This window comes from Lepidochelys kempii, chromosome 2 (assembly GCF_965140285.1).
Source record: "Lepidochelys kempii isolate rLepKem1 chromosome 2, rLepKem1.hap1, whole genome shotgun sequence".
NCBI lineage: Eukaryota > Metazoa > Chordata > Testudines > Cheloniidae > Lepidochelys > Lepidochelys kempii.
Window position 1 is genome coordinate 83,356,698 of NC_136381.1, and position 25,618 is coordinate 83,382,315.

General features: G+C 39.1%; 1 protein-coding gene across 4 annotated transcripts in view; it reads left to right on the forward strand.

Annotated features, from left to right (window-relative positions):
* The window catches only part of ROCK1 (Rho associated coiled-coil containing protein kinase 1), a 186,064-nt gene extending 161,423 nt beyond the window's left edge, over window positions 1-24,641 (forward strand). Inside the window, exons 28-34 of one of the 4 annotated variants that reach the window (XM_073331427.2) lie at window positions 2,341-2,411; window positions 10,742-10,830; window positions 12,429-12,507; window positions 12,601-12,862; window positions 13,665-13,872; window positions 22,004-22,060; window positions 23,140-24,641. In XM_073331427.2, coding sequence (XP_073187528.1) covers window positions 2,341-2,411; window positions 10,742-10,830; window positions 12,429-12,507; window positions 12,601-12,862; window positions 13,665-13,872; window positions 22,004-22,060; window positions 23,140-23,143 — 770 coding nt within the window. In that variant the 3' untranslated portion in view covers window positions 23,144-24,641. Of the gene's footprint in view, window positions 1-1,787; window positions 1,856-2,340; window positions 2,412-9,720; window positions 9,896-10,741; window positions 10,831-12,428; window positions 12,508-12,600; window positions 12,863-13,664; window positions 13,873-22,003; window positions 22,061-23,139 lie in introns of those variants that run through there. The other 3 variants (XM_073331428.2, XM_073331429.2, XM_073331430.2) reach the window with 3 other exon arrangements.
* The last annotated feature ends 977 nt before the right edge of the window (window positions 24,642-25,618 follow it).

Sequence of the window (25,618 nt, forward strand, 5' to 3'; positions counted from 1 at the left end):
TCCTGGATCAAATGTTTGTGGAGTGACTAGACCTGCATTTAAAATTGTGTTGGTTAAGTTAACTGGCAATCAGTTAAATCAAATAAAACAGGACAATAAATTAAAGTCTAAAGAAACCCATGTGACACCATCAGTGTCTCTAATTGAGAGGAAATGTGTACTCCTTCAAGAGCTCATTAGATACTAAGGAATCTTGAGCCTCCTAGAAAAGCAGGACATTGAGGAGCACATATCTTCAATTGCAAGGTGCTTCTTTGTAGCTTGAAAACCATTCCCTATACAAATGTACTTTGCACACTGGAACAGATCTGTCAGCAGGTGCACAGAAAAGAATATCAACCAATTCAACATTCAGTCAATGAAACATTGTAAATATCTCAGACTTTCTCTTGTTCCTGCAAACTTACTTTGTCAAGGAACTCAGGCCACATACTGAAATAGAAGCCTTTGTAATTTGCTCACAATCGGTGTCCTTATGAGCACAACCTCTTCATCTTCATGACAGCTATTACTCTATTTTGCTCTGAGGATTGAACCCCTAACTTTTTTTTAGATTTTCAGAAATTACACCAAGTTTAGTGATATTCATTCTTGCTTAATTGAGAATACCACAGGAACAATATATTTCAAAACAGAACAAATTTCTTAAGTGTGACTGCTATAGAGATTGAGGAAAATATATTCCCTGCTAGGAAGTTATTGAATGTTGAGTCAGAGAGCAAAGAGAGGGTTTTTAGGAGGTTTTTAAAAATATATGTGTATAGATTTGAAAACGTGAGAAGCAGAGAAAAGGGCATTTCCTTGGCTTTTACATGGCAGATAAATTTCTGATTGCAAAAAGGTAATGTTGGCATGCACTTTGCCTATCTGAATTTCAAGATTTTAATGACTCTGCATTCTTCAAGTGGTTTGGGGAACATCTGTAGAGTGTGGAGAAGAGACTCAAAGAGAATTCCAATAATTGATAAGTAACCCAGTTTTAAGTGATTACATAATGTTGTCTTTATTATAGGCATTAATGCAAGAAATGTTACCATTTCACTGAAATAATGCATGCAAAATAATTTTTCTTTTTGGAAAATTAGGGTGGCAAAACTCTTCCTAATTTTAGTCAACAAAATATGTGGACGTTTGGAAAAATATTTGGGTATATTTTCACAGCAGTGCATTAATACTTGCATGGCTAAATCTTATCAGCTGCTTTCCAGAATTATCCCTACAGTGGTAGTGTGTGTTGGAGAAATATACAGACAGAAAGTTATAAATAATTTTGTTTAGTTGATGATCTTGGGATATTGAAATGCTGTTAGCCTTATTTTAATCAAATTCATTGTTATGGCTGAATGATTGATTTATATATTTGTTACTGTTCTCTGGTAACTTTTTTTTTTTAAACAAACTACTTTTTAGGATTCTTGTTTTCCTTTTATAAAACTATACTTAAGTAATTATAAATAGATTTTCCATGTTGAATATCCATCATGTCATTTTAACTCAGTTGAAAGCCAGACGGTGTTTCACTACTATCATCAGTTTCATGCATATTTTTAAAAATGCACCCCAAACAATAGAAATACATTTAGAACATCAGATAGCTAGAGTTTTCTGTAGTGATAGCCAAAATGTTAAGTGTCAGTGTGGGAAACCTCAGGTTTTTTTTATCAGTGTTCAAAATAATGATTTGTTATTTCAGTAGCTATATTGTAAGAAAATTCATTATCAGAATACTCAGAAAATTGTCCTTTGAAAAACAAATAAAATGCTTGTCTCTTATTCTTTATATCTAGTTGATTCTTCCTGCATTCCTTATTTATTTATCTTCTGTTCCTATCTTCTGTGAGTAATGGGACACTTGCGTACCTTTGCTTGTTTTCTTGTGCATTCTTCCTCTGTGTTTTGTAAATTGTGGCTCTGGTTTGTTTCACTTGCAGAATCTTTCTGCTAAATATTTTCATATAGCCACTCTGAAAGTTAAATGATATTTACATTGATAATCTTATAATTATCTTCCATTTAAGCTGCAACACATTTTTCAAACCAAAGCATCCTGTCTGGCTTTTTTAATTTTTTTTTTTAAATACAGTGTTAGATATTAGCCTTATGGAAAACAGCTTGATATTTTTTCTGCAGTAGCTGTGTGGACATAAAATGTTAGTTTGTGATGAAGCATGAAATACAAATGCTTATATCCTTGTTTTATTTAGCTATTCTTTTAATTCCTGCTTTGCTGATCTATTGGGTAATTGCCTATTGCCGCATGACGTCAAGTGCACTTTGTTATATTATTTTGTTCTATTATAATATATTAAGACTGTTTAATTTTCCTGTATTTTAAAACAGAGTCAAGAATTGAGGGTTGGCTTTCGATACCAAACAAAGGAAATATAAAACGACATGGCTGGAAAAAGCAGGTATGAAATAATTCCCCTCATTCCCACCCTGCCATCCCGGAATAGAGCTCTTTAAGCATATTAATATTAACTGTGCAGTTTACATTTAGAAAAAAAATTGAGTAATTTAGTTTATATGTATTACATTATTGCAGGAAGACACAGACAACTTCAAAATTCAGGGTTCCATCTGGCATCTAGAGTTATGCAGTAAAAAATTTTTCAAGTAGGACTAAGTCTGCTTTGTGGATTTTCTGGTTTGTTTTTTTTTTCAAACTGCAATATTTGGATTTTTTTCATGGCAACTAAGCATTGCCAGCAATGTGAAGATGTTTTACAGTGCGTTCTGCAGAGGAATAACTGGTCTAAGTATGATTATATAATTGGCAATAAAACAAATTAAGGACTAAATGCTCCCCATCTCCTTTCTGAGTTCACAGAAGACACTTTACAGATGAAAGAAACTACATAGGGGTCCATCCATACCCATTGTGTACGAAGGGCCTAATCTAATACTCTTAGAAACTTTTAATTTAGTTAAGTAAGCTTTGGATATGCTCATTGCATCTCCCCATAGCAGTATTGAAGAGGTTTAGGAGAGTAGCAAATAGATCCAAAATTATGCAGATACGCAGGCCTAAACTTTTTATTTAAGGGGGCTTGGAAGGATTATATTTTTATTGGTAAATATCAATAAATATGGATTTCACTGTGCGCACACAAACACAAAAAATATTTCCATCTATGATAACAGAAATGTACACTTAAGCAAAAATTTAAAAAAATTCTGATTGAGAACTTTCAAGTTTAATTTAAGGATATTTACTTTGTATATTTTGACATGTGATGTTTACAGTTTCTGTTTTAACAATTATAATGCTTTAACTTTTTCAATCTCAATGTCCACTATCGTTAAATAATTGTCTGACTCCTCCCCACATTGTCTAACCTCCCCACAATTTCCTGCAACAAAAATTTAAATTGATTAAAAGAATAAAGAGATCAGTTTATTTTTAAGAATTTAAAAATTATCTGTCAAAATAATTTAAAAAAAAATCGGATTCTGCCAAGTCTATTTAAGACTTATGCAGGGACTATTCTATATTAAGTGGCCAAGTTTGAGAGGGGTTCTTCCACAAAATTGTTCTAGATCCTATGCACAAAAATCCCATTTCTTGTTTGAGTGAATCGCTATTTATTTCCCACTATTGGGAAATGTGCTGGTAGTGTAGCTGGACCAGTGGAAACCTCTTGGAGCAGTGTGTGCCTCCTTTGCATCCCCCAGCTCCAAACGTTCTGGAGAGAAGCTTATAAAGGGGGGTGTGGGGTGCTTGAACCACGTCATTTCCTTTCAGCCATGGTAGTGTGCAGACCAGGAATCTCAGCTGGGTCTTTAAACAGCATTACAGAAACTTTATTTCTCAATGCCATAAGTTAGTAGTTTTTAGTGTTAGCAAGTAATGTAGTTGTAGTCTTTGTGCCTGCCATAAATTTGCAGATATGTAATGATGGATCCTGTCATAAAAAAAATGGGGTTTAAGAGATGTACTTCTTGCCCAACTGGTTTCAGAGGCCCTTACTTGGTGTTTGACTTGCTTGAGGGAAGGTCATGAGCCCACTAGATGCTCCTGCAAGCGCTTCACCCTATTGGCGAAGAAGGAGCATTAGAACTGGCTCCAGGTTATCCTTAGTCAAGCAGTTGTGACAACTAAATCTTGCACACTCAAGATTTCTGGAACTCTGTGTTCTTTACAGGTCTCCAAGAGGCCTTCAACTACTAATCTTTCTCCAGGAGCAAAAAGGCCTAGCCAGACCACTATTCAGGAGTTGACCCCTAGGGACACCTTCCTGCAAGGAAGCACTCTTGGATCTGCTTTTGACTATACCCTCAGATCTTTATCTATGGGTTGACTGCTCTCCTCTTTCACACACTTTGGGAGACATCAAAAGCGTGCAGGAGATGTGGGGCTTGGACTGGAGCATAAAACAGTATCTCGGGTCTATCAGAATAGAGGATTGCGCAGATCAGGATCCCCAGCCCCCTACTGGTTGGATTTTTATCAGGGTTACTGGCATGTTTTCAAGATACAAGTATGAATAATGGGGCCTGTGGTGATGGCCCCCTTCACTTAGCCTCCAACCTATCTGTATATGGGGTGAGACAGGGGAGGTAACGATTTTCCAGCTGTTTTACAAGGATCCTTCTTCTTGGGGAGGCGTTAAAAAAGCTCTTCCTGTGCATCAGTGCTGAAAGCCTTGTACCCATTGCCGCTTCTGGACCCACTAGATCAGTCTCTCATGTGGATCACAGATAGCTGTCTTAAGATGAATTGGATGCAGCCATAGATAGCACTACTATGAATCCAGCTTTGGATCCCAGTGCCCAGACTTCTTCAGCCTCCCTATACAAGAATGTTGGGGCCTCTTTCACATCTTCTCCAGAGAACCTTTGTCAGTTTTAGGAGTGAATGGCTTCTGAGTGGTGGAGGGAATGGCTATCACTCTCAACATACCTGCAGTGGCATTTCAGAAAATCGCACATCTGGCGAAAGGGCAAAAGTGACCTTTTCCATGTTGTGTGGTTAATTGCAAACAGACATGGGTATTTGAATTAATCCAGCATCTGGGCCTGTTTCTGAAAAGGCTGATATAACTTAACAAGCCCCTCTTGAATGTTTCATGTTCTCCAGTACCCACCTCGCTCCAAATTCTCTCTTTGTGTCCACGGTTATGGAATGCCCTATTGGTAGCCGAGTTCATTCCACCCCATCAGACAAAGAGGGCAAGAAGCTAGACAGTATTGTTTGGAAAGGTCTTTTCATTGGTCACATTAAGCAGTCAGTGGCAAACTACTAATCTGTCGTGTCCTGCTACCAGTACTTCTTGTGGGACAAGATGACTGTCTTCACCCAGACTTCACCCAAAGATTGGAGAAATTTAGACAAGGCCCAAATCACAGAAGGTTAATCAATTACAGATGTGCCCTGAGGGAATTCTTTGATTTGTCAGTTGTTGCTTCCAGGGAAGTCCCCTTGGCTAGTACAAACAGCACACATGGCTGAGAGTCTGATTTATCCTCCAAGTTTGAGCGCAGGTGGAGATTCTCCTATTCAAAGGGAAGCAAAATTATCCATCCTCTGAAGAGATACCATATCAGTAGGACCCTTAACAGGAGTAGCAGAAGAGAAATTATAGTTTTAAAGTGACAAAAAGGTGTTCTACCATTTACTTTTCTCCACCATCATCCCTGAGACCTCAAATTTGTTGGGGTGCCCAAAAGCCTAGAACCAGTCTTAACCATGTTTTCTGGTTCCCTTTCCCATTTGAAGACCACTTAGCATTCTTTCACACAACAAACTGCAAAATCACCATGGATATTTTTGGAATCCAATTATGCAAACCAGTTTCACTCCATATTATCTCCCCAAGGCCCATACTCATCCTTCTTCAGGGATCCTTCACACAGGCTCCTGTTGACCTGGCAGTGTGGCCTTCCTGAAGTTCAATGTGGTGTGTTCCTGCGGAGTCCAAAAGGAAAGGGTTTTACTCCAGGTATTTCCTGATGCCAAAGGAAGATTAAGAGTACTCGTGGCACCTTAGAGACTAACAAATTTATTTGAGCATAAGCTTTCGTGGGCGAGAGCCCACTTCATCGGATGCATGCAGTGGAAAATAGAGTAGGACGATTTTATATACATAGAGAACATGAAACAATGGGTATTATCATACACACTATAACGAGAGTGATCAGTTAAGGTGAGCTATTACCAGCAAGAGAGAAAAAAAAACCCTTTTATAGTGATAATCAAGGTGGGCCATTTCCAGCAGTTGACAAGAACGTGCGAGGAACAGTAAGGGGGAAAAATAAACATGGGGAAATAGTTTTACTTTCTGTAATGACACATCCACTCCCAGTCTTTATTCAAGCCAAATTTAATGGTGTCCAGTTTGCAAATTAATTCCAATTCAGCAGTCTCTCGTTAGAGTCTGTTTTTGAAGCTTTTTTTGTTGAAGAATTGCAACTTTTAGGTCTGCAATTGAGTGACCAAAGAGATTGAAGTGTTCTCCAACTGGTTTTTGAATGTTATAATTCTTGATGTCTGATTTGTGTCCGTTTATTCTTTTACGTAGAGACTGTCCCGTTTGGCCAATGTACATGGCAGTGGGGCATTGCTGGCGCATGATGGCAGATATCACCTCGGTAGATGTGCAGGTGAACGAGCCTCTGATAGTGTGGCTGATGTGATTAGGCCCTATGATGGGGTCCCCTGAATAGATATGTGGACACAGTTGGCAATGGGCTTTGTTGCAAGGATAGGTTCCTGGGTTAGTGTTTTTGTTGTGGGGTGTGTGGTTGCTGGTGAGTATTTGCTTCAGGTTGGGGGGCTGTCTGTAAGCAAGGACTGGCCTGTCTCCCAAAATCTGCGAGAGTAATGGGTCGTCCTTCAGGATAGGTTGTAGATCCTTGATGATGCGTTGGAGAGGTTTTAGTTGGGGGCTGAAGGTGACGGCTAGTGGCGTTCTGTTACTTTCTTTGTTGGGCCTGTCTTGTAGTAGGTGACTTCTAGGTACTCTTCTGGCTCTGTCAGTCTGTTTTTTTATTTCAGCAGGTGGGTATTGTATTTGTAAGAATGCTTGATAGAGATCTTGTAGGTGTTTGTCTCTGTCTGAGGAGTTGGAGCAAATTCGGTTGTATCGTAGAGCTTGGATGTAGACAATGGGTCGTGTGGTGTGGTCTGGATGAAAGCTGGACGCATGTAGGTAAGTATAGCGGTCAGTAGGTTTCCGGTATAGGGTGGTGGTTGACATATTCTGGGTCTCAGGAAGTTGAATTCTTTCATCTGAAAATTCAGATATAGTACATTTTTCTTTGACTTCCATTATCTCTTCTATATCCTTTCAAGACTGGTTTAGTCTTTCATTCTAACACACCTATTTTCACATTAGTATGAGGCCTTCTTATGGGAAGTGTCTGCACTTTTCTGTCAGACAAGACCACTATCAATACAAGGCCCTCCCTTTTGGTCTCCCTATAGCTCTTTGATTCTTCATGAAGTGTCTCTCTGCTGTGGCATCTGATCTGCGCAGATGATCATTCACCCTCTCCCCTTGTATCAATGACTGGCTGCTCAGGGTGTCAATACCAGGGGGTTCTCATAGGGTATGTCTATACAGCAACTAGACGCATGGCTGGCATGTGCCAGCTGACTTGGGCTCATGAGGCTCGGGCTGCGGAGATGTTTTACTGATGTGTAGATGTCTGGGCTCTGGTTAGAGCCCAGCCTCTAGAACCCTGCGAGGTGGGTCCGGGCCAGCTGCAGGTTTTTCTTTGCTGTGTAGACATATCCATAGAAGCTATGCAAACTACTTTAGGAGTTGGTTACCTCATCAACGAGAAGAAGTATTTCACTTCTACTCAATGAATTATTTCTAATAACTTCAGTCCCAGATTTGGTGTACAGAAAGGCATTTTCTCTCCAAAGACAGTGCAGGAATAATAGGGTGTTATTTTAAGTAATTAAAATAAATATAGGATGACCTCAGGAATGGTTAATTATTTAATCTTTTTCTTCTACGTAGGCTATTTTGTCTGCATTGAAGTTTTGAGAGAGAAACCAGTCTGTATCTTTTATAAATGTATTAAAATATTAAGCAAGTAGTTATTAAAACAAATATGTGATTAGAAAAAATGTCACTAGCTAATTTAACTTAGTTTTCTGAACTTAATTTACGGTAATATGATGCACTAGTCACATTATGTTATAATTGAAATATAATCAATACATCAGTGGTTCAGTTATCCGGCTTGCCTGTTACTAAGGTAAGTGGCAATGTCTCCATCTTTCTGGCAGTCTTGCACAGATATAAAATGGTTTCTAGAATCCCTTGCTTATAGCAGTTTTAAAATGACACTGGGTTAACTTAGAGATCTTACTATTTAGAGAACAGACTTAAGGGTGTATTGACTCCTTTAGGGAACAGTTAATGATGGGGAGGTGGGAAATTCAGCATACAGCCACTCACACTGAGTGTTAGAGTGATTCCACCATCCTCAAATTGCTGTACAGAAGGATTTTTGCACTGTCGTCTTAAAGTTTTTAGCTCACAGGATTGGACTTAATTCGGAACTAAGCTAATATTTGCCAGTATTTTTATCAATGAAGGCTTGTTACATATAGGCAGGGAAACCCGATCTCTTTTATCTTTCTCGGTTGTAGACTTCAGGTTTGGCTTAGCTGATGGTCAGTCTTTCACCTCTTCTTTGGATGGTCAGTCCATGGAAAAGAACAGGATACAATTTTGGATGTGGTGGTGGTTATGAGAGAGAGCCCCAACCCGTTCCTTCTGCATAGCTTGGGTCTGTTCTAGGGATCAGCATCCCTTTATTCCACCTCAGGGGATACCCTAATATCGTCAAAGGCCAATTAGATGTTACAGCCTGGTAGCCATAATTTAATGTGAGCCAATGGCCTGGTATCTTGATCTTGAAGTCACATTGAAGATTCCAGGTTAGTGTGGATGTCTTGCAACGATTAGCTGATAATAGCAAACGGCTGCATCTTGAAAGCAGGCTGCAAGGAGGTGCCATGTGCTAAGGAGCTGGTAGGCAAACTTCCACGTAAGTCCAAGACATAAATGTCTTAATTGTATAAATATAATTTATGCCTTGTCAGCATTCACATATCCATTTTTTCCCACACATCTTCATGACAGTAAGTTAATTATGTTACTGGGGAAGTAGGTGCAGAATTTAGGGAAGTGAATGACCTTACCCTAACAACATTTTGACTAGAAGCCAGAAAGCTGCTTTGAGCATTTCTTAGTACTGCTAACTTCTATTAAACATTTGGCCGACTAAATTTACTCAGTTCTAAGTCCCAGTGTGGCCTATGTTCCCTACAACAGGTACCTCAAAATCTTCATGACACAGAGAACTGGAAGGATTACTCGTCCCAGCCAGTAATATTCTTCCTCGGGCTAATAGGCTTAATGGTCTCAGTAATTTACTGTGCTCCATTTGCATGGCTGAGAATGAGACATCTTTCCAACATTGGTTGGCAAGACACAATATCCCACATGGGAGACAAGTTCCTGTTACTGACATTACCCAAAGACATGCTTCTTACTCGATTAGTGGAGTCAAAGAGACAAGGAACAATTTGTTCATCCTTTAGCTTCATGAATAGGGAATGTTTCAGATACTGCCAGTCTTTGGGCACTTGCTGCCAGTGCTTCAGAGTCCATGGCTACTGGAGTCTGGGAAGGAGCTCAACTCTAGAGTTGTGGGTGACTTACTGATCTCTCAAGTAGTTTCTTTCTTGTATTCAAGGACATGTAGTACAGTAGCCACTGACAATTTCATGGCCATGTGCTGTATCAATGAGCAAGGAAAGATCCACTCCTGACAACTTTGCAGGAGGACAGCGACCCTCTGGGTGTGTGGCTCTCCATCTGGCAGGGAAGGACAGTATCCTTGCAGAAAGCCTCACTCTTATCCAGGACAGGTGAAATTGCATAGTTTAGAGGCAAAGACGGTATTAGCATTTTATTTACATAAGTCAAAAGGATATAAGTATTCACTTAAGCTTTCTCCAGTGGGGATAATCACAAGGGTCAGGTCATTGCAATTTGGCAGGTGTCCAAGTTGACAGACTCAGTATTAAGGAATGCTATAAACTGCCTAGAGTCCCTATCAGAGGAGCTTGGGGTCTATTCAACCAAGGCCAAGGCAACGTCTATGCTTTCTTAGGTATATCCCAGTAATTGAGATATGCAGAGCTGCTGTGTAAAGATCAGTCAGTACATTCCCAAAACACTATTTGGTGGATGTGGCATCAAGATCTGATGCTCCATTTGGGAGAGCTATGTTACAGTCCCCATTTAAATAGGACTCCTCACCTGACCATTCTGGGGAGGATAAGCACCGCTTGCTAGACTCCAGGTAGTGGGAATATGCAGAGGCCCACTCCAAGAAGATATGAAAATGCTTACTAGTAACTGGAGTTTTCAAGATGAGTCTTCGCACATTCATGCTACTTCCTACCTTCCCCACTTCCTCAGATCCCTGTTACTACTAGGCTGTGGAATTAAATGTGGAAGTAACAGAAGTAGTTGAAAGCATTTTACTCCTTTCTATTGCCTCACCTTCAAAATGTTTGCAAGGAGGGAGTGCCTTGGAGCTTCCAGTAGTCACTGCTTCTAGAGATTTCAGCCAACCCAGTTGAACTACTAGCACGTCTCCCAATAGTGAGGTAGTGCAGAGGTTCATCCTGGAAAAACTCCAGTTATTGGTACTTAACTGTGTGTGTGTGTGTGTGTGTGTAACCTTTTTCCCTTTCCTTTTCTTTCAGTATGTTGTGGTAAGCAGTAAAAAGATTTTGTTCTATAATGATGAAAAGGACAAGGACCAGTCCAGTCCATCCATGGTACTAGATATCGAGTAAGTGATGCTACTGTTAATTTGAAATTTAAAAAAAAAGGCAGAAAAGCATTTTATGTACAGTGTAACTGACAAATTTGAAAACTCAGGATCAAGATACAGTAAATAACCTTGAGTTTGCTTTGGCCTTTTGAAGATGCGTGTTTATCTGTTCTACTTCAAGATATACAGAAGTATTTTGTTTCTAGTATTTTCAACATTTAGACTTCAGTGACCGTTTCTAGTGCAGGGGTGGTCAACTGATGGACTGTGGGCTAAATCTGGACTGCCAGATGCTTTTGAATGGACCGCAAAATCATTTTGTTTTATTATCATTGGTATTGTATTTGTATTATTTTCTCTGGAGTCTGTACCTTGACTATACCTTGATCAAGAAATTTGGACCTTGACAAAGAATAATTGACTACCCCTGTCCCAGAATCTTGTTTTGATAAAATACAAGGGAAACAAATTAACTACAGAAGAATATGATAATGGGATTAGCCATTGGCTGTATTCAGGGTGGTGCAGAGCCACATCATCCCAGGAAGAGCACAGGGACAGGGGAACACATGCACTACACCACATGTTTGTATGATGGCAGTATTCTCTCCTTTCTGTGGCCAGCCAGGTCTGTAGGGGAGGGGAACATGAAGCTATGGCCCTGACTTCCTGACCCTGCCAAACCCTTTTGGGATGACTTGTGCTCCCTGAGCTGCACTGAGGAAACAGTCCTTATGTTCCCTAAACAGAAGAACTGCAATTGTACATGGCCCTTGTCTGGGACACAAAGGTGAGGGAAAGGCTCCTTGATTCCAGAGCCTTGTGTCCCATCATCACCACACTACTTCCTCTTTCCTATATTTCTGGGCAAGGATCAGGTTTGATCTAGCCCAGTGTTCTCAACCTTTTTAGGTTGTCCACTCCTTATCTGAAGTCAAAAATTTTCACAACCACCTTACATTTAATATAAAAGAGTAAAAAATGGATAAAAGACAAAAGTCTGTGATTTTTATGTTGTGTGTTTTAGATGTTGACAGAATATACTTTGCTTTGAAGGGTAAGGAGGCATGAGGAGTGGGGCAAGTGAGATTTTCTTTGCTGTGGATTGTAATAAAATTTTCAGTGTCTCATAACGGTCCTGATTTTCTACATGACCGTGTTGGCATTCACAGCTGACTGATTGAGAAACACTAGTCTAGCCCAATATCAATAAATGCTTTGCACTTCCAATAGTCTTCCATCCAAGGTTATCAAAATGCTTTATAAACAATGAATTAGGCCTCATAATAATACTTTGAGGCTCTAAAACTCCCTTCCTGTCTTCGAAAGTGAATTTGCTATGCAGGATAATGTATACCTAATAAGGTGGTCCTCTTCCCATGTTACAACATATTTTGGTATTCCTTGTGTAGGAAGGATTAAACCGTGTGTATAAACACATTACTAAATCCATGTTACAGCCCTGACATCAGTGGGACAACTTGCATGGGAAAGGACTCTTCCCAAGAAGTTAGAGTGATAAGATTGAACCTCCAATCTATATCCAGAGCAGTTTATTAAAGAGATTTGATTTATACTCTGTTAACACTTTGAAAATCTTGTTTCTGTAATTTCAGTAAACTATTCCATGTCCGACCTGTAACCCAAGGAGATGTATATAGAGCAGAAACTGAGGAAATCCCTAAAATATTCCAGGTAACAGGAACCTAAATAATTTTTAAAATAAATACAATTTGTCTGTTATAAAAGTTTTTCCAATGTATCTTTTTTTATTATTATTTTGCTCAGATTCTGTATGCTAATGAGGGTGAATGCAGGAAAGATTTGGAAGCAGAATCAGCACAGACAATGGAGAAAATTAATTTTCTAAATCACAAAGGTCATGAATTTATTCCAACATTATACCACTTTCCAGCCAACTGTGAGGCCTGTGCCAAACCCCTCTGGCATGTCTTTAAGCCGCCCCCTGCCTTGGAGTGTCGAAAGTGCCATGTTAAGTGCCATAAAGATCACCTAGATAAAAAGGAGGAATTAATTGCTCCATGCAAAGGTAAGGAGCTGTATCTATTATGTTTTTTGTAGCTTGAAACGGTTATTCTGTGCATTTCTAGCTAAGTACTTCAAATTACCAGATGAAAACAAAAATAATTTATTAATGATAGGCTTAGAAAAATCTTTACTGGTAAGGCTAGTGTTAAAATAATGGGACAGTGAACACATTGCCATTGAAGAGGCAAACTGTACCCTGCCTCCACCTGCTGCATGAGGTCAGAGCATGATTCTAGAGGATTATATGCAGAGAGAGGCCGTAGGAGGGGAATACTAAGGAGCACCCATTGCTACATGGATCCTCCCATCATTCTCCGCACCTTCATAAAGGGACACATGGGGGCCATAGAGGATACGGCAGCATTAATTCTAGAGCAGCACCCTTGGAGAGAGACTTCATCTATCCCATGGGCTGAAGGGGAGCATTCCGCCTTTGTGCTCCCACAGAGCAGTACACATCCCTGTACTGTGGGTGTGTGTTTCTCTTCAAAATTTGAGCCACAGAGCACTGATACAATTCTACCAGTTTTATTAAGACTAAAATTGAAGTAAACCAGTCAATCTCCATAATATTAATTATATTAATATAGACAGACTTGCATAGTTTTATGTTTAATTTCTGTAATTTCCCCTGATATTTGTTATGTGTTTTACAAATATATAACCCATTTAAATAAAAATTTGTTAGGTATGCAGATTCCAGCATTATCCTAGCAGCATGATTATCATAACACCATAAACATTATATTGATGATTATTCCTAGTTTTTCACTGAACAGTCCTATTTCTTCTCCTATGTATAGTGAGTTATGATGTAACTACAGCAAGAGATATGCTGTTGTTGGCATCCTGTCAGGATGAACAGAAGAAATGGGTCACGCATTTAGTAAAGAAGATCCCCAAGACACCCCCATCCAGTTTCATTCGTGCTTCCCCTAGAACTCTGTCTGCAAGATCCTCCGCAAATCAGTCTTTCCGAAAAGTTGTTAAAAATGCTTCTGGAAAAACTAGGTGAGAAATTAACTATAAAATTTCCAGCTCCTTTTAATGCAAAAATGTCTGTGCCATGTCTGTGTATCAAACATGGGAGCTTTGTTACTAATTCTGCAGTTAAAGTTGTGCTGAACTTTTCACTTACAGCAGAATTAAAATTCCTTTGTTTCACAGTTTCATGATTGAAAATAGTCTTCGGGAAAATGAGGTACAAATCATTCAATTTTGAAATTTAGCTCTGAGAAGCTCATCTTTCTATTTTGAGTGATTGTCCATATGCATATTCCACTAATGGTGTGCGTGTACCCCTGCACTTGAGTTCAGAGCCTTTTGGCCAGCATATCTGTACAGTGTACATGCACCCTGCAGCTCCTCATGTTCCTCAGTGAGGGCATAAGAGGTGGAGAACACCATCTGCCATCAGTTTCTCTCAGTCACCTCTTGGTATCGAGACAGAGCAATTGTTGTCCATCCCTCTGTATTCCAGTTTAGTAGTGTATTCATATTTATAGTTAGTTATAGCTAGTATACTTTTTTAAATTAAAGAGACTGTTCCTGAGGTGGCCACCTCAGGACCTCCAAGGTTTAACTACTGCCCCTCTTCTGAGGGAGCTATGCCCACCAATAATGAGCATGTTAAAGGCCTCTACTGTCTCAGAGAATCACACATTCTTGGAAAATATAAAAATTGCAAATTATTCACATCCCAGGCCTGTAAGAACGGGGAGGCAATATTTCAGATTTTTCTGTTCTAGATCCATACAGCTGACATCAAATCCAGGCTGACCAACCCCCCAGTACTCTCTCCTCTGAAAAGTGCACGTGCGGGCTTCTTACCCCACACAGATGGTCATTCTTCATGACCTGTAAGTTGATAAAAATGGAAAAGAGGCCTGCTAAAGAAAAAAAATCAGAGCACAGGAAACTCTAATGGCAGATCCTCCTCTAAGAGTTGGGCAAAGAGGAGCTCTCCTCCCCTGCATAATGTATCTGAAGTTTCATGGCTCCACATGGCACCTGTAGAAGCTCGATGAGTCTCAATCCTGGAGAATCTCTCAGGTCGGCACTGCCAAGATCCCCACGAACAAGGGATGGCACCAATCTTTGATTTACTACCTTAAAAAGCTAAAGTACACCACATTTGTAATATGACTGTAAATTTAAATTGTACTGCTTTGGCGGACAATTAGTTGAACCCAGGATACAAGGCTTGTATCCAGTTCCTTAGCTTATTTTCTAGCAAAGTTAATCACAGATGTTGGTATTGGCAAATGTGGATTTTTTGAAAATTGACAGTAATATATATATTCTTTATGAACACCTTTATTAGAAAGAACCTTCTTTGAAGACACCATACATACATAATTCCCATGCTTGCATCTCAAGCCCCTGCAAAAGAGCTCTTTGTGACTTCCCTAGCTCATAGATTCTTTACCTATTGAGGCAGTCACCATTAGCACAAACTCTTCCCCATGCACAGTTCCAATTGATCAGCTCACTCCAGAACCTTCTTAGTCAGCTCCTTTCTGAATGCAGTCAGTAATTGAGCTCTTCATGTAAGCTGCATGCCACTGCTACTCCAGCTCTTTTTTAGAACATTCTTTATTTTAGATACTCCACTGGATCCTTCATTGTTCTTGCTCTTTTTCATTCTAATTCATTACTTTTAGTTGGTGCTGAGCCTTTGGACTCAGATTTGAATAGCAGCTTCCTTGGAAACCATGGTTGTTTCCAAGATAATTTACATCTGGGGTTTGAGGCTGCTACTTCATTTTTCTGTCTGTCAAAGCTTAAAGCAATTGTCTTCTACAAAGTCTTAATTTGCCTGTGCCACGTTAGAACAGTAGCTTTATCTTTAACACATCTGTCTGTCAGGAATGAGGACATCTCCTTCGCTCAATTAATTTGTTAGTATGGGTAGTTTGTTGATCATGTTTCTCCTTATATATTGCTCTCTTTCAGGGGTTTATCTGTGAAGGCTACTTCCATCATTCCCTCACCACATAGCACTTGAGGTGTACCTGGCAATGTTTTCTGGGTGACATATGCCTGTTCCAGGGATCTTCTGTCACCAGATTCCAAAAGTCTATAAAACTATTCCTAGCCGGAGTTAAGAAATTTCCTCCACTTAAGGGTCAAGGATTGCTTTGGGGGTTAGATGCGTTATGTATTTGACCACTCTATTATAGATTTATAGATATTAAGGTCAGAAGGGACCATTATGGTCATCTAGTCTGACCTCCTGCACAATGCAGGGCACAGAATCTCACCCACCCACTCCTGCAATAAACCTCTCACCTATGTCTGAGCTATTGAAGTCCTCAAATCATGGTTTAAAGACTTCAAGGTGGCAGAGGGGCATTGCTGGCACATGATGGCATATATCACATTGGTGGATGTGCAGGTGATATATGCCAATGTGATATATGCCATCATGTGCCAGCAATGCCCCTCTGCCATGTACATTGGTCAAACTGGACAGTCTCTACGTAAAAGAATAAATGGACACAAATCAGATGTCAAGAATTATAACATTCATAAACCAGTTGGAGAACACTTCAATCTCTCTGGTCACGCGATTACAGACATGAAAGTTGCAATTCTTCAACAAAAAAAATTCAAATCCAGACTCCAGCGAGAAACTGTTGAATTGGAATTCATTTGCAAATTGGATACAATTAACTTAGGCTTGAATAGAGACTGGGAGTGGCTAAGTCATTATGCAAGGTAACCTATTTCCCCTTGTTTTTTCCTAACCCCCCCCCACTCAGACGTTCTTGTTAAACCCTGGATTTGTGCTGGAAATGGGCCACCTTGATTATCATACACATTGTAAGGAGAGTGATCACTTTAGATAAGCTATTGCCAGCAGGAGAGTGGGGTGGGGGAGGTATTTTTTCATGCTTTGTGTGTATAAAAGATCTTCTACACTTTCCACAGTATGCATCTGATGAAGTGAGCTGTAGCTCATTTATGCTCAAATAAACTGGTTAGTCTCTAAGGTGCCACAAGTACTCCTTTTCTTTTTACCTCTGCCTAGACTCAGCAACAGCATGTAGTGGAAGTAATCTTAAGTATACTACCTCTGCCTCAAAACCCCAGCAACGGGCAGGAGGGGCACATTGACGTATCTACCTCAACACATTGGCACCACACAGAAGAGGCACTCCAATGCTTTGTCATCTCTACCTCAACGCTGGTGCCATACAAGAGAGGCATCCTGGTTCACTGGTTTCAGATGAAGAAGTGCATCTGCCTCAGAATAATCACACTGATGTGATGAAGCAGTTTGGTGCATCTGCCTCCACCTTCTTGCACAACTACTTTGATACACTAGTGCTTTGACCTCTCTGTGTTGGCACCATGAATCTGATGTGCCTTGCTGCCAAGGGGACATGGAGTTGCATATGTGCACTGCTGTCACAGAGATGGTGTGTCTCATTGAATCAGAGCTGTAGAGATGAGATATTCCGGAGTTGTAGCACTATAGCCATAGCATCTCGAAATTAGGTGACCTAGTGCCTAGCCATTGGCATTCAAGCACCATGAAAGTGAGGTGCAGCAGTGCTGGGCATCACTGCAAGAAGGATTTGATGCCCCTCTTATCTCTAGATGCCAAGTTTCTGTCCAGGTTCTCCTGGTACTCAGGGAAGGGAAGTTGTTTTGTTGCATCAGCAATAACTTGGGACCTTTAGTGTTCTGATGTGGGGTGACACTTCGGAGCATTTATACTTCTTTCTCACTTTTCCTTTGCCCCTGAGGTACAAACTCTTCATAAGGCAGAGTGTTATGATGATGCTTGCCAGATCAATTTTGATTCTGCATCATGTTTCTGTTAGCTCACAATCCAGAACATTGAACTTTTCCACCATTCAATATTAAGAACTGCTCAGAACCTGGGCATAACACCCGTGGGGAGAGGCTTGAATAATCCCACTGACAATACCTTCTCTAATGGCCTGTGTTGGAACATGAACTAAGCAGCTCAACACATTAGTGTGTGGCTTAGGATCTGTTGTTGGACTTCACCAGCTAGGTTATTCATAGATTATAAGGTCAGAAGGGGCCAAGTATTGCATTAACCATTTTGGCCACAGCATTGCATGTTCAGCTGATTATCCACCATGATTCCAAGTCTTTTTTTTTTTTTTTTTTCCTCACCGTCACTGCTTCCCAAAATAGTGTCTCTCGTCTTGTAAGCATGGCCTGTGTTCTGTGTTCCGAGATATATGACCTTACATTTATCCATATTGAAATGCACGTTATTTGCTTGCACCCAGTTTACCAAACAATCCAGATTATGCTGTATGTTTCCTTCAAGGACATGGATTAAAAAAAAAATTGTTAGATATCATAGAGCCAACAACCAGTCACTGCAGGACCCCACTAGAAACACACACACTCAATGACTCCCATTCACATTTTGAGACCTATCAGATAGATAATTTTTAATCTATTTAATGTGTCATGTTGATTTCATATCATTCTAGTTTCTTAATCAAAATGTTGTATACCACCAAGTCAAATGCCTTACACAAGTCTTAAGTATATTACATCAACTCTATTACCTTTATCAATAAAATATGTAATCTCATCTAAAAAAGATATCAAAATAGATTGACAGGATTTAATTTCCATAAACTAGTGTTGATTGGCATTGATTGCCCACCTTTAATTCTTTATTGAATCCCTTGTCACCCGTTCTATTGTTTTGCTCAAGACTGATGTCAGGCTGGGACAGCCTATAATTACCCATGTCATACCATTTGCCCTTTTAAAATATTAGCATAATTTTAGTTTTCTTCCAGATCTCTGGAACTTCCCCAGTGCTCCAAGACTTGTTGAAAATCAAGATTAATGGTAGAGACAGCTTCTCTTAAAACGCTTTTGAATGCAAGTTATCTGGACTGCTGATTTTAAAATATTAAGCTTTCATAGCTGCTATTTGACTTCTCTTTAGTTGGAATGGAAAGTATTTTATCATCATCCTCATATGATATGAATGGATCATCTGGCTTTTTCCCAAATACAGAACAGAAATATTTATTGAAAACTTCTGCATTTTCTTCACTGTTGACAGTTCTACCATCTAGTAATGGACCAATGCCATTGTTAAACATTTCCCCCCACAATATACTTTAAAAACCCTTATTGTTCTTAACTCACTGGCCACAGATTTCTGCTTGTGTCCTCCTCCTTCTGCCATTGCAGTGGCTGTGAGCTTTAGTGCAACATTCCTGGAATTAGTGCCGCTCATGTTGAAAGTCATTTCCCCAGATGAGATAGTCTTGAGGATCACTGTTGAATATGTTAACATATACAAGTATAATTCACTGATGTTCTTGTCAGTCTAGGATTTGACCACCTGAACAAAGATGTTTAGTTCGCTTTGTATCTCTCAGATTGCTTTGTTCTGCTTTTCTGACAGCAGCTGAGCTGTCCCAGAAGGAACTACTTTGGGGAGTGAACGCCACAGGCACTCTCACCTACAGGAGGAGCTCAAGAATTCTTTCCAAGCTGGACATCAGCAGTTCCATATAGCCAGCTAAGATGGCTGTGTTCTTTTTACACTCCAAATTTTAAGGCAGTTTTACTCTAGATACTGTTGGTTTTTTGTTTGTTTGTTTGTTTTTTAAACACTCCTGGTTTAAATTTCTTCCTAGTGCAAGCTGCCTTACCTTTTCCCGTGTTCTGATTCATTGATGATGTGGGATCCATATTAGATTTGCCTTGGAGCAAACACACCTGCCAGGTCATGGGGCATAGACATTTATCTAAAGTGCCAGCCTACTGAGCTTCCATTTAAAGATGACACAGCAGTGGAATTTCTCCATCCCTACTGATATACAAGTTGTGAAGCAAGGGCTCTGTGGAGCAGGTGTTTCCCCACTAAGTGTAGCAATATCATCCAGCTCCTACTTTGTCAAGGCAGAAGTGCTCTGTTGAACCTCAGCTTACTTAGCAGTACCTTTCTACTTGTTTATTATGAAACATTCCTTGACATCCTTCTCTTATAGTAGGAATCCTATCTATATGGCATATTTTCAAGAATGGAAATAATTGTACTGTAATCATGGCCTGCTCATAAGTTCCTGGTGTGCTGTGGTTCACCACTATCATGCCAGGTGTACCAGTCCTACGTAAGCACTTGATCTTAGCCACCTCTGCCCAGGGAGCTGAGCCACTTCTTCTGCAACCTCTCTGGCTAGCTCCAATTTTGCAACAGTGATTGTTCCTTCCAGTACTTAAGGTTTCTTCTTTCAAAGAGCTATCCCAGTCTCCCTTTCATATATGTAGGTCACAAACTGGCCTTGGTACAATGAACCCTGCATTTGTTCCTTAAAACGTGGGAATGCCTACTGGCAAAATGTTAGAGGGTATAGCCAAAATCACTGTCTGATTCCCCTGTTCTTATCTCCAGTTATTGAAGTCTGCTTGCTTATACTTTGAATCTGTGGTTTGGTCCAGAGACATGTAGGTCATCCTTAGGAAATGCTTATCCCCATTGCCTGTCAGATGCCAGCCTTTGAAACACCTTATTGACTTTGTGTTGGAATAGCAGATCCAGAAAATCCAGATTGGTGGCCTCATTCCATCTATTTATTCTTGCAGTCCACTCAAAATGGTTGATATGATTGGCCAGACCTCTGCCATCCCTGTTGTACGCTCCAAGCATGAATATGAGCAGTGGTGGTTCTACACCTCAATTATCGTGTCTGTTTTTCTTCTCAGATATAGCAAAGACTTGAATTGTCAGGGTTACTCACTTCCAGTGCCAAGTAGCTGTCTGACACCTTTCTCACTCCTAACTTCTGCCTACCAAATTAACCATTTGAGCTCTCCGTCATACCACTGGGAATGTAATGGGATCCCACCTGTATCACTTGGATAATCATTGCCCCTTCATGAGGTCTGGAGAACTGCCCTACACTCAGTAGTGTTCAAAGTGCATGCCTCAACAAGCCCTAGATGCTTCAACTATTAAGGCTGTCGCACTTGGTGGGTCCATGCTCCAACTGTCGCGAAACAACTACCCTTTTCCCAGTACAACCCAGACACCCTGCCTTTGACCCAATCTAACAAAAGTCCTGATCCAGTGGAAAGACTCCCATTGACTTCAATAGGTTTGGATTAGGCCTTAAGTGTCCTTCCATCTGACATAAAACATTCCACTTCTGGTGACCTCTAATTCTCCTCATCAAAAAAAGAACCCACTGCTGATTCAAGATTGTTCAGCTGATTCTTAACATTACTTTGTAATTCTGCTTCTTTTAAGATATCTTCACACACGATTCTTGGTTTCCTACTCACTTGACCTTAGATTTGGGGATTCTATTTTAAATTGGTGTGTTGCTTTCAAAGCTTTTGTATGTCCATCTTTGAAATGATCTTCATATAGTGAATGCTGGAGAAGTCACATTTGTAGTTGTAGACGTTTGTAAGGGAGCTTTTGCATGACCTAAACATAAGGAAAGGTACCGCTAAAAAGGAAGGAGCATTATTCGATATCTCTCTGAAACATATCTCAGATTTCTTCTAAATGATGAATTAAGGAAAAAGGGGAATAATTTGACATACTGCATGTATGTATCTTATAACAAAATGTATTGTTGATCATTTGAAATATACAAAACAAAAATAACCATCTTCTGTCTCTATTTCTGGTTCTACTTAGTTCAAGGCTCACTTAAGACAAGAGCTTCATTTTTTGCCATAGTGCCACATTAGATCAAACAGTTCTGCTACTCAGCTCTATTATAGTTGTCAGCCCCCTTGTTGGATTCTCTTGTGTTGGAAGAACAGTCAGATTCTTCACTCAGATCATGCATCCTTGAATCTAGCTACTAGGCTTCTGAGTTTTTCATTTCAAGATCTGAACATTGCCTAGGCATTCTTACAGATTATTTAGGGAAGATAGAAACTTTCCATTCAAACTCTTCAATAATAATGGAAAGAAATTTTCTGAGAAGTGGAAGACCAGCTCACTGAATCCTTTTCGCTCTCTTTTAATAGAGATTTTGGCTTGTGTCTTGTTTTTTAACCAGCATAGGCATACAGTTCACTTTTTTAGATGCTCATATAGAGTGTATACACAGCACTCAGTGCATCTGAAATTTTTCTTGAAATGTTCATTTCTACATTTCAATAGGTCAAAAGATTGTGGATCTATGGGGGAAAGTACCCTTTCAGAAAACTCCAGTTACTGGTGAGTAACCTTCCCTTTTAGTCCCATTGACACCTTTGTGTCATGTAACAATCATAAAAAATCTGGTAAAGAGTCATCGTGTTCCAGCACCGAACCAGGAATTTTATTAGAAAAAAAGGAAAACAGAATTGTCCCTCAAGCTAATTTTCTAAAGTATCTGTTTTTCTCTCTTTCTACTTCATTGTAGATCTTTTGCCCAAACCTTCTTTTGCATCTCTACCACGGTTGTAAAGAAACAGATGCATGCTCTCACAATTTAGGATCTGAATTTTACTAATACAATATGTGCCAGGATGATGGGAGTTAAACCTTTAATGGCAATATATTCTTCTCAGACTTACTCTGAATATTTTGGTGGAGGTGTACTTAATATCAGCAAAGAAATCTGCCCTGAGCAATCTCATTTCATTGTGTCTCAGGATAAATACAGATATACTTTATTTGAAGAACATAACTTACAGCATACTTTGCATTTTAATGGTCACATACTGTAAGGACTGGTTCCTCAGAGGTTCTTGTCAACTGCTGGAAATGGCCCATCTTGATTATCACTACAAAGGGCTTTTTTCCCCCTTCTCTCCTGCTGGTAATAGCTCACCTTAAGTGATCACTCTCGTTACAGTGTGTATGGTAACACCCATTGTTTCATGTTCTCTGTGTATATAAATCTCCCCTCTGTATTTTTCACTGAATGCATCCGATGAAGTGAGCTGTAGCTCACGAAAGCTTATGCTCAAATAAATTTGTTAGTCTCTAAGGTGCCACAAGTCCTCCTTTTCTTTTTGTAGATACAGCTGCTACTCTGAAACCTGTCATTGTTCTCATATAAAATGATACTGTGAATGAATTTTCATTGAATAGATCAGGAAATATATTTACTTTTAATTTTATGTGAGGTTTGTGTTATTTAAATTTACAGTTACGCAAGTGTGCCTTTAGTGTTATGCTGTTATAAATTGAAAAAAAGTTATAAAACATTGCTATGTAGAACACGTTTTTTCATTTAAACTTTTGGTTAACATGAACGAAGAGGGTTCCTGTGATTTCTTCATTAATTGCAATATTTTTTTTTCTTCCAGCTAACCACATGTACAATACTTTATGGAATCTCATGGGATGCAGTCTGAGAAACTGGGCTTCTTTAACCACACAGAGCAGTGTAGACAGGCTGCTGTTCCTTTCAACACAACTATCACAGGCTTCAGGGTTAAGATTGCTGTTACTCTCTCCTCCTTGCTTTGGCACAAAAAGCACACTGAGGGTGTTTTATTGCGGGTTTGCCTAAAGGTAGATTAGATTAATTATTACTATGTAATGCAAGTTAAAGCAAATAACGCTTAGCTAGGTGTATGAAAAAGGTGCTGCCTTTTTGGATTTATAAGAAAATGCCTGTCAATCATGATGAAATGCAATCAACTTTCCTCATATCAATGAGAGAAAAGGACTGTATTCCCTTTGGAGAGGATATTTATATCAAAATCAGTACACAAACCTGAGCAGAGAAGGAAGATCTCTCAAAATGAGAAGAACTGAAATTTCTTTGAAGACTCTGAGTTGTGCTCTTGAACACTGCAGAAGTAGCTTAAAAATGAAGCCGTATACTCACTTGAACTTCAGTGCCTTCACTGCAGAGCTCTTAACAGCGTTAATGCTAATCACCCATAATAGAGTGGATCAAAGTGTTAAACACTTTTCATTATGCTTTACAAATACTGATTCAGAAAGTGTGTAAAGGGATGGGGACAACAAGCATTTAATCTATGCATTTTTGCCAAGCCATACTGAATTATTTTACTATTAGAGGCATTAGAAACTAACTACAAAAGAACCAAGTCTGGAAGCATATTTCGGGGGTACATGATTTCTGTAATTGTATAACATATTGCCTTACCGTTTTAAGTGATAACGTACATTAAGTTAATAGACATTTAAGAAATGTATGCACTGTTTGAAATATAAATTATTCTTAGAACACTTTTAATGGGTGTTGCATTGCCCTTTTAGTGCCTTATTTTGAGATAATTGTATTATTGCCATGTCAATAAGCGTAGAAATCTCAAAAACCTGTTCTGCATCAGTAGTTTTTACTGAACTTTAATTGGTTTAAAGTATTGTAGATGCTAGATGCATTTCCTAAATTGAATACAATCTTTGAATGAAAACTCCTGTTACAAAGAAAGAATTCTTATTCATAAGACGAGATTTCCAGAAAATGCAAAAAGCATGTAACAGAGAAACAACAATACACCCATGAAACTTTTAAAACTCCAGATATTTCAGGAATTAAAGTATAAATGTTGTTAAACTCTTGCTTTGTAGCAGGGATACATTCATGGTATGGACAGTATGGTTTTATTTTTATTTTTTTAACCAAATACCTCCTCAGTAATTTATAATGGCTTTGCAGTTGTGTATTAAATAAGAAGCACTGGAAAACTGATTCGTCCTCAGGACGATTTGCATGTTTCAAGTGGTATTGAAAGCCGCACTGATGGATATGTAATAATAAACATATCTGTTATTAATATGGTAATGACTCTGTGCTCATTCAATGAGAAATAAAAGTAATTTATGGAAGGACCCTTTTGAAAATGACTGGTATAGTGTTTTTGCCTGACTAAAGTGCACATTTCTTTGAGCGCCTAAAAAATTTGCTATGAAGTATGACGAGTATGTCAAAACATGATTTCAGTTTCTCTTAGTTTAAAAATGGTTGCATCTGTTTAATTTGCTGCAAGAAGTTGGTACAGTGTATATTTGTAACAGTGTTTATGCGACTGAAGACTATATTGGTTTGCTACATGAACAAGTAAATACCATAGTAAAACATTCTTGATTTTCAGCTGAAGAAATCTTGAGTTGTAACAGTGGTAAATAGATGTCAAGAACTGTTTCTGGTAACCTAATAATTACTTAATACTTTGTTGTTAAAAAACAAAAAAAATCTTTAACTATGTTTTCGGTTATAATTGTAGCATGACTAATAGTAAAATTCTGCTAAACTTTATTATTAGTGTGTATGTGTTGCAGTAGCATCTAGGGTCACCAGTCAAAGATCAGGAGCCCATTGTGCTAGCCACTATACAAACATTCAGAAAAAGCTAGTCCCTGCCTTAAAGAGCTACAGATGAGGTTATGGCAACTCAGTGGGTGGACTGGACTCTCATTAATCTTACATACCTCTGATGCCTCTTTTATTTTGAAGAGCCATACAATAATTAACAACACAGCATCCCTACTCCAAGTAGTTTACAGTCTAATTCAACCCCCTCGATACAAGCCACGAGAAACAATTTAGAAGGTGGTGGTAAGAAGTTGGTGTGGAAGCTTAGCACTGGGAAGTTTCACAAAAAGAATGTATTTTAACTAGTGATACATGATTAACAGATGAGAAGTGAGATAATGCTTCAAGAGTAAAGAGAAGATGGTATTGAAACTGAGAATGAGGTGAAACTAAGGGAGCAGCTGGAAGAAAATTGGGAAAAGGAAAAAAAAATCAAAAACAAGACACCGTCATTCAATTCTCCCCTGAAATAGATTTATCCATGTCTATAATTG